At 32.4% G+C, this 10346-nt stretch overlaps 1 protein-coding gene across 2 annotated transcripts in view; it reads right to left on the bottom strand.

The window, feature by feature from the left end:
* Window positions 1-216: 216 nt before the first annotated feature.
* Window positions 217-10346, bottom strand: part of scn5lab (sodium channel, voltage gated, type V-like, alpha b) — a 143337-nt gene continuing 133207 nt past the window's right edge. For both annotated transcript variants that reach the window (XM_059525275.1, XM_059525274.1), the window contains 6 exons: window positions 8103-8375; window positions 6534-6587; window positions 6299-6440; window positions 6124-6224; window positions 5349-5619; window positions 217-2568 (listed from right to left, as the gene is read on the bottom strand). In XM_059525275.1, the coding sequence (XP_059381258.1) occupies window positions 1337-2568; window positions 5349-5619; window positions 6124-6224; window positions 6299-6440; window positions 6534-6587; window positions 8103-8375 (2073 nt within the window). In that variant the 3' untranslated portion in view covers window positions 217-1336. The remainder of the gene's footprint in view (window positions 2569-5348; window positions 5620-6123; window positions 6225-6298; window positions 6441-6533; window positions 6588-8102; window positions 8376-10346) is intronic.

The raw sequence follows: 10346 nt of genomic DNA, 5'->3' as shown, positions 1-10346 counted from the left end.
ACACAGTACACATATATATTCTGTAAACAAAAACTTTTATTTTGGATGTGATTAATCGCGATTAATTGACAGCAATAAAATGAAATATTTGGAAGTTTGCTTGCATCCAAATTGATTCAGATGAACTAGTCAAACATTGGACAATTCCCTTGTACTTTGTACCACTAATATACAGCCATGTATGATATATTGCAGAATGTTTCTTTTAGATTTCGGCTTTTTGTCTCGATGAATAGGTAGTGTTTTTTACTGGGGTTTCTTGATAGAAACCACCATAAGCGAATGTGCTGTGCAATTCCTCCAAACACACCAATGGAACGGTTTGCGTCTGATGCTATTTATGGGGAGTCTGTTGATGATTTACAAAAACCAAAACAAATGCATGAAGAAAGATGAATTATAAACACAGGATTTAGTTCTAGCAGGCACACTTGGGATCTATTGCTACATAAAACAGCCCTTCACCAAACCTGCCAACCCGACCCAAACGGTGGCGCGTTCAATGTCAGTTTGAGATAGAAAAACACATGTGCTATAATCTTCACTAGTAATATAAGCCACAGTTACAGCTGAAGGCCGTTACAGTAGAAACTTTGACACGTTTTTTTAATTCCAATAAATATCGATAATGTTATTCCTAAAAGTAGCAAATTATTGCTTAACGTATAGTGTGCAAAACAATTAAAAAGAAAGTCTTTTCGTTAACCCCTCCATACCATGCAGTTTCCGCATGCAAAATAAATACCTCACCATAGAAACAAATGTGTCGCGCGTTTAAAAGGAAGCATGTGCAATAGTTTGCAAGAACTTAGTAAAGACAGGTTTTAAGCAAATGACCATTTGATTGTCTTTTACTAGTCTTGATATAACAACACCTAGCGAAACGTCATAAGAAATGGCAAAAAAAAATCAGAAAGTGCAAATACCACTGCCTTTTCATCGCTAGCGACACAAATCAGAAAGAGGTAATCGTCATGCTTTCCAAAGCGTAAAGTATGAATATTTATAACATGGATGCACCGCTAAGTTTCTTCTACATCATCTCAAATCTTAAAAGGAATCACGCCATTTTAAGTAAGACCTTTAATGAACTTACGTTGCTTTCAGTCTAATATACGGTGATTACATCCTCTATATCTGCGACTATGAATCTCATTCATGCATTGAAACTGTGAAGGTTGATGTGTGCATGTTCAAAGAGCATGTCTGCGACACTTTCCCCTTGTATATTCAAACAAACATGAACCACAAGAGAAATAAAACAGTCTACAAAAACCTCTTTTTGGGTTTTGTGTCTATGTTACATTCGGTAAACAAAAGGAAAAGACGTCCGTCATCACAGAAACGTCTCGCGATCTCGGTCTGTGAAAGGTTCGCTCAGGTCCGTGTTCGCGGCATCTGGGATTAGAGAGTGAAAAAGCTCACAAGTCGCTCGTGTGACGCTGTCGTAGGATGGTGGACACGAAGTAGCTGACATTGTTTCCGTAACTTCGGCTTCAGCGCCGTAGTTCTCCATGATCATCGCAACTATAAGTCCTTCGCTCTCCGGTGAACTGTCGCCATCTTTGGCGGCGTCTGGCATGTGGAGTTGACGATAAAGTAGCGAGGCTTGTTTCAGCTGCCGTCGCAGTAGATGCCTCCGATATGCGCGTTGGATCATGATTGCGGAAACTTCCTCTTGCTTGCGACGAAGCGTCGTCGTGATCGGTTCGTAGGAAATCTTGGACGGGTTCGCCATCATGAACTTCTCTTCCATTTGTTGCTTTAACGCATCCATTTCGTCCGACTCTCCAAGAACACGTTTGGTAAACGCGAAGAGGATATCCAAACAATGGATTTTGTCACCGCTCACCATTGGCAGGTCCATGGAAATCAGTTTGATTTTGTTGGGCTTGCCGATACGCAGCGGCTCGGAGAGTGAGTCTGCGAAATCTGAAAGTTTAGAGTATTCGATAAACTGCGTCGCTTCTGGATCGAACTTCTCCCAGACTTCGTAAAACATCTCGAAGTCGTCCTCGCTCAGCGGCTCTGTGCTCTCCTCGGTGGCCACGCTGAAGTTCTCCAATATAATCGCGATGTACATGTTGACCACGATGAGAAACGAAATAATAATGTAGGTTACAAAGAACGTGATGCCCACCGAAGGATTCCCGCAGTTTCCGCGAACGTTCGTTCCAGTGTGAGGAACATACGGGTCGCACTCTTCCGGAGAGTTGTTGAGGATTGGATTGAGCAGATTGTCCCATCCGGCTGACGTTGTGATCTGGAAGAGGCAGATCATGCTGTTTCCGAACGTTTCGAAGTTGAACATGTCGTCGATGCCCCCTTGTTTCTTGACGTAGGCGAAGTTGGCCATGCCAAAGATAGCGTAGATGAACATGACGAGGAACAGCAGCAGGCCGATATTGAAGAGCGCGGGGAGTGACATCATTAAAGCAAAGAGTAGTGTCCGGATTCCCTTCGCACCTCGGATGAGCCGAAGGATTCGTCCAATTCGAGCCAAGCGGATGACGCGAAAGAGCGTTGGTGAGACGAAGTACTTCTCGATGATATCCGCCAGAACAATGCCTGCAATGAGAAAGAGACACCGATTAAAGTTAGCGTTTGAGTTCAATGTTTGGTAACACTTTAGAAAAGGGAACACTTATTCATTATTAACCACGAGTTTTCTCTCAATAAATTCCTAACTATAACTATAAAGGTAACTATAAAGATAACGATATTAGTGTCCACACAAGCGGACGATATCGTCTGTTTATTATCTAAGCACATGCGTGTCTGCCGCTTTAAATTCTCCAGTTCGTTATAGCAGGATAGATTCTGATTGGCTGTCAATGTCTGTATCGTTCATCAGCTGGAAAAAAAACGTTCTGAAAGTGATACCAACAATATCGTTTCTCTGTGCCTTTATCGTTATATTTGTGGTGTGGATTCTGCTATTCTTTAATATTGAGAATGATTTTTAGAACTATATCTTTATCGTTATCTTTATCGTTATCTTTATCGTTATCTTTATCGTTATCGCGCTTGGTGTGAACGGGCCTTAACTGCCACTCCCATTTTAGAACATAGACACGAAAGTGCACTATCCAAACTTAAATTTTCATGAATAAAATCATTTTTTGTTTTGAATTTTGAGTTTTTAAGATTTCAATTGATAGATCATTTACGATGATTTCTAAAGCATGATAGGGAAAAAGGTGGGAAAATATCAGGCCAATATAATCAGTTTCATCACAAATTTACCGAACACAAACAAACAAACACTTATAACAATTACATAACATTGAGTCATCTTACATTTGCCGCAAATTATCCAAAGACAGCAAATTTTGTCATTTCAATTTCGCTTGAAGAAGATCTTACAATAGTGGTTTTAACATCAAAATTTAAAGTCTAACCTTAAAATGCATGCTTTTTTATGTACCATTCTCACTAGTTCGAATCAGTTAGTTCGAATATTTGTAACACTTTAGGGTCCAGTTCTTATAATCTAGTTGGTTATTAGCATGAATATATTGGCTGTTTATTATTACTTAAAAAGCACATATTAATGTCTTATTCCACAAGACCTTATTCTAAATCCTTAATCCTACCCAATCCTTAAACTTAACTGTCTACAACTACTTTACTATGAGTATTTCGGGGCAAAATAATTGTTAGTTAATAGTAAGAATTGGACTCTAATCTAAATAACCAGAATAATTTATGTAGTCCTTTGAAAGTATTAAAATAACCGTTTCATGTCTATCCTTGTATCATTAACTTGTCAAGGTTGATATAGGATATAGAAAGTAATAGTATTAAGTAATTAAATACTTTTTGCAAAGAGTAATTTGTACAGTAATCGAATGACCCTATTGAAGATAATTAATTACTTTTTAGAGTAACTTACCCAACACTGTTTCTGACCATGACCACCTTGATTTATTGAACAGTCGATCATACTTAAGAGTTAAATGGCTGGTTTTTACATTTGCGGCATTGAGTCTTTAAGCTTTTAACCCTGTGGAGATACAGATGGCTGCAGGGGGTCGTGGCACAAAACCACGTCAAGCTTTTAGCTCGGACTGAGAGCTCAATCACTGGCCAATCACCTGAGCTGACAGCCCTGATTGCCCAAACTACCTTCACCTTAAACCATCGCGCCTGTTAACCCCTCTGGCCTTCCTCATTCTCTCATCAGGGTCACGAGGGGCGTCTGGTCTCAAAATCATCTCGTCGTGTCATTTAAACACCAGCTGCCTATTTATTAGTATGTGAAGTGCTACAAAATTGCATTGAATGCCTTTAGACCTTGATCTGTAACGCCAAGGCCAGACGGTAAAGCTACTGTATCTTACTGTATCTTGAGAGATATTACACAATTTAATCTAAGATTGAATAGAACTGGTTGCCTCATGCAGAAAAAATATGATGTAGGATTATAATACTGTACATTTTATTTACTATTGAAATTATAATTTTTAACAAAGTTGAAAAAGGGTGTGAGACATGTAAAATGTTTTGTTAAAAATAAATCAATCTATTTATAAAAAGTAAAAACAGTATTAAAAAATATTTTATATTTTTACTCCATTAAATATGTCTGATTATTTATATATATATATATATATATAAAGAGGGAGAAAGAGAGATAAAATTTAAGAAAATCCTTAACACTTTTCATATAAATATATGACAAAATTAAAAATAATAATAATTTGAATAATTATTTTCAACTTTAAGTTGAAGAAGAATGGGTGACATGAGAAATGTAGAAATATATTTCTAGTTATTAAAAATAATAAAACGTAAAATAAATTGTAATGCTATTTAATATTATTCTTTTAATTATTTTAATGACTATATGTTTTTTTTTCATGCCAACCACTCTTTTTCAGGCTAACAATTAAAATATATGTAAGATTGAAAAAGTATAGGAGACATGAAAAATCTATAAAAAATATTTATAAAAAATAAATGAATATATTTTTTTTTATATTATTTAATGAAAATAAATTTTAATAAAATAAAAATAAATGTAATATTATTTAATGACTCTTTTCAGCTTAGTAATTATAATATATATTAGACTGAAAAAGTACGGATGGCATGAAAAAATGCATAAAAAATATAACAATTATATTTAAAATTACTGTTTAAGTATAATAATGAATATATATATTTTTTACAAAAATGCATATATTTGTATATTTATATTTTAAATGATAATATACAATTATATTTATAGTTATTAAAAATAAAAGTAGTAAAAAACTTTTAAAAAAAATTTTATTTATAAGTTTAATAACTTAGTTAACTCGTCATAACTAAATATAGCTATATATACAGAATTAACCCCTTACCCACAATGGAGAGGATGACAACCACAAAGTCGAAGATGTTCCAGCTGATGGTGAAGAAGTAGCAGCGCAGGGCGATGAGTTTGATGATGCACTCGGTGGTGAAGATGATGATGAAGGCCAGGTTGATGTAGTAGAGGATGATCTCGATGCTGGGAGACTGTTCGTCCGTCTCCACCATCATCGTCACCATGTTCAGGATGATCAGCAGCATTATCATGATGTCAAAGGCTTGTTTGGACACCAAGTCGAAGAAGAATCCTTGGATTGGGTTCTGAGAAGAAAACAATCCAACCAAGAAGATACAAAGAGTCAAAAACCATTCGAACCATTCGAGTCTCTGGGGTATATTTGTAGCAATAGCCAACAATACATCGTATGAGTCACATTTATACATTTTTCTTTTATGCCAAAAAACATTAGGATATTACGTAAAGATCATGTTCTATGAAGATATTTTGTGAATTCCCTACTGTAAATATATCAAAACGTAATTTTTGATTAGTAATATGCATTGCTAAGAACTTCATCTGAACAACTTTAAAGATGATTTTTTTCAATATTTAGATTTTTTTTTTATGCACCATCAGATTCCAGATTTTCAAATAGTTGCATCTCAGACAAATATTGAACCATACATCAATGGAAAGATGATTTATTCAGCTTTCAGATGATGCATAACTCTCAATTTAAAAAAAAAAAAAGGACGCTTATGACTGGTTTTGTGCTCACATGACTTCATTGGCTCATTTTGATCAAAAACCCATTGAATACTCACAGTAGGTCTTGGGATGGGTTTCTGAGGTTTCTTGGATCCCAGTTTCTTCATGGCATTATAATATTTCTTCTGTTCTTCTGTCATGAAGATGTCCTGTCCTCCTAAGTACAGAGAAACTCTTCTGTTATTATCACATTTACACGCTTTATTCCCATGATTCTGCTGGCGTTAATACTTATCTTTCGCTTCTGTTGGTTGAAATTGTCAATGATGACACCGATGAAGAGATTGAGCGTGAAGAAGGAGCCGAAGATGATGAAGATGACGAAGTACAGGTACATGTACAGGCTGTTCTCTTTAATGGGCTGCTCTTCCACCTGTTTCAGTAGATTATAGACGCTCAGATGAGCAAACCATACGTTCATAAGGGTTTCAATCTGGATTTATGATCTTAAAACAGTTTTACTCACGGATCGTGAGTCGACCGCGGCGTACATGATCTCCATCCAGCCCTTGAACGTGGCCTTGAGAAGGAGAACAAATATTAAATATACGTATTTGAAAACAAAACAAACATTAACTGAAACTGGGAGGAAAAATAAATATAAAAAGATTTATTGAAAATGCAAAAAAAGCAAAAACAAACTTAAAACACTAACTAATAAAAATGGCTAAACTCAATCTGTAAAAACTTAAAACTTAATAAAATAACTAAAACTGAAATACTAAAAAATAAAAACTATAAAGACATAAAAAAAAAACGTAACTGATAAAAACGATAAAAGTCAATCTGCATAAAATGTAAAACTTACTAAAAAAAAAAAAAAAAAAAATAACCCCTGAAATTAAATTGTATAAAAACTATATACAGATATTTACAAAAAAAACAGTAACTGATACAATTAACAAAATTAGGTTTGTAAAACTATTAAATCTTACTAAAATAATTACAACTGAAATATAAAATAAAACAATAAAATAATAAAAACTATGCTGACATTAAATTAAAACAGTAAGTACATAAAAGGAGACAATCTGAAGAAAAATGTAACTTACTAAAACAGCTAAAATAAAAATAAAAACTATAAAGACTTATTTAAGAAAAATATATAATAATTAATAAAAATGATATTTGTATCACATTAAATGTTTTTAAATAAATAAACAAAAGATGTATAACTTTTTTACAGTTTTCAAACTATTAAAAAAAAAGTAATTTCTGAATTTCAATGCAAAAAAAAAATATAAATGTTTTTCTTAAATGCAGACTTTTTTAAATAGAATTTTATTTCTTAATTTCAATGCAAAAAATGAATTAAAAAACATTTTAGAAAATGCAAACATTATATATTTATTTTTTAATTTTTTATTATTCTTTTTTTTTTAATTTATGTTCCACTGGTTAAAAAAATGGCGCAAACTTTTTTAAAAAATGTGATTTTTGCAATAAATCTAAAGAGAACAGCTGATTGAAGTACAGAGGAGTCGGCAAATCTGGATTTACTGTGACTGTGAATAAATTACAATTTCAATAAATAATAATATTAATACATAGAAAAATAAAGTATGAAATATGAAATAATAAAATATTAATACCTAAATAACAGTATTTAAATTTTCTTTTACTACTTTAACTACTTTAAAATAAATAGATACAAATAATATAAAAGCTTAAATATAAATGCCTAAATTTTAAATGCATTTATTTGAACTGCATATAAGGTTTCCATTACATAAAAATAAAAATATAAATCAGTTTTTAGGAGCAATAAAAAAATATTTCCAAATGCCTTTAAATTCTAATAAAAATAAACACAAATCCATAGAAACGTAACTTAAAAATAAAATATAAAATAAAGTCAAAAATTAGTTTCTAAGATTTATGTGGGAATGTTTTTACAATGCGCTGGTTAGAATCAACAGTATGAACACGGTTAGAGCGGCTCGCTGGAACAAGCAATATTTAATTAGTTTAAAGCTAGCATCATAATGCACATAAGGCCAGGTTTGCTGGTTTATTAACAGAAGAGGATCCTCACCACTTGCAGCAGCGCGAGGTACCCAGCGCCCACGTTATCGAAGTTAACCTTGACTTTGGTCCAGTAGTACTGCGTGCTGTTCATCTCCAAACACTCGCTCTTGTTGTTGATGAAGGAGGCGTTGTAGATGAAGCCGGTGCGGTTGACACAGCGGCCGAACTTCCCGGCGAACAGATTGACTCCCATGATGCTGAAGATCAGCCAGAAGATGAGACACACCAGCAGCACGTTCATGATGGACGGGATCGCCCCGATCAGAGCGTTCACCACCACCTGACACACACAGATCAGACACACACACACACACGCTCGATCGGACACTCCTGATAACATCAGCATTATCACCAGCCCAATGCATCAGAACAGAAACATGCCTAGGTCACTATTCACCCCAACATTTTCATATATAAATGTTTTTAGAAACAATAAAACATCATTTACAGTACATGACTTAAAAACACCCCTAGATTCTTGTTAGTGTAATGCAAAATAAATAAAAATCTAATTACAGTTCACTATTAATTAAGCATGAATGCTTTTCAGTATATTTTTATATGTGACACAAAACCAGTCATAAGTGTCCTTTTTTTTTTTTTTTTTTTTTTTTTTGAGGTTTATGCATCATCTGAAAGATGAATAAATAATATTTGTCTGAGATACAACTATCTGAAAATCTGGAATCTGAGGGAGCAAAATAAAAAAAATTAATTACTGAGAAAAAATCATTACAAATTAATTCTTAGCAATGCATATTACTGATCAAAAATTACGTTTTTATATATTTACGCTAGGAAGTTTATTAAATATCTTCATGGAACATGATCTTTACTTAATATCCTAATGATTTTTGGCATAAAAGAAAAATTGATAATTTTGACCCGTACAATGTATTGTTGTCTATTTCTACAAATATACCCCAGAGACTTCAGACTGCTTTTGTGCTCCAGGGACACAAATATATTTTATAATATATTTTTCTTTAATAATAATAATAATAATAATTAGGTTAGGTTATTTATAAACCTTTAAAAAAATCCAAATGGTCTTAAAATAGGCTTCAACTTCTGTATCAAAAATGTATTATACATATATAAAACATTTAAAATGAAAACAAAAAAATAAAAACAAATTCTAAATCACTATAGCAGATAAATGCATATTTATAAAAAAAAAAAAAATCTTAATATGTATATTTAATATGCATATTATAGTATCTTTATTAAAACATTCATATATTTAATGGTTTTTTTAAGACAAGACACAACAAAATTACAAAAAGTCTAACTTTAAAATTAAAAAGAATATAAAAATATCTTAATTATAGCACTATATGATGCTAATACAATAACACTGATATAACCCAGAAACTTGCATACTTTAGATTTATTACAGTCTTTATTCTAGCTTTATCTAATGTTCAGATCACTGTTCTGAAAACTCATGTGAATTAGTGCAGATTTCTGAAATCAATCAGAAGAGGAAATATACTAATATGCATTAGTCTAATGTTTTATTTTCACCTTCGATCTTAACTTACTGCAATATCACTGTATGAATAACTTTATTGATATGTGTGTCTGTGCGATGAAGATAACACTGAGTTTGTGAGTGATGAAGAACACCTTTCTGACATTCGATTATCCAGAATACTGATCATCTTTATCTGGACTGATTAATAAAGTCCTGCAGACACAGACTCTACTGTACACATACTGTACACATACTGTACACATACTGTACATCACGCTAATGCTGTAATACTGACAGCAAATCAAACATTCATACACTTAAGTCAGGAAGAAGAAGATAACACTGGAAAATAAACACGGAAACACACTGTTCATACGTCCTGTTGACGTATCAACAATCATTTAATTATAATAAAAGTATATTTAGTTATATATTAAATTATTTTATTCTAATACTGATTTTATGAATTTCAATATATCCAATCAAACCAAATAAATTTACTCATAATGGCACTGTATTATGTAATAATTCAATTGTAATAAATGTATTTTTTTATATATAGTATTATATTTAATTTATTATTTTTAATATTATCCTTTAGTGAAACATGTGTTCAGAATGTCTCTGTATTATGTTAATATTTACATAATAATAAATGTATGTTTTGTAGTGCTGATATAAACACGCATAAATACAGTGTATATTTTGAAAATATTTACATGTCTATGTTTATGTTCATATAATTTATATTATAAATAAATATATTTAATATAT

This window comes from Carassius carassius, chromosome 35, assembly GCF_963082965.1.
Source record: "Carassius carassius chromosome 35, fCarCar2.1, whole genome shotgun sequence".
NCBI lineage: Eukaryota > Metazoa > Chordata > Actinopteri > Cypriniformes > Cyprinidae > Carassius > Carassius carassius.
This window is presented reverse-complemented; position numbering and strand designations above follow the sequence as displayed.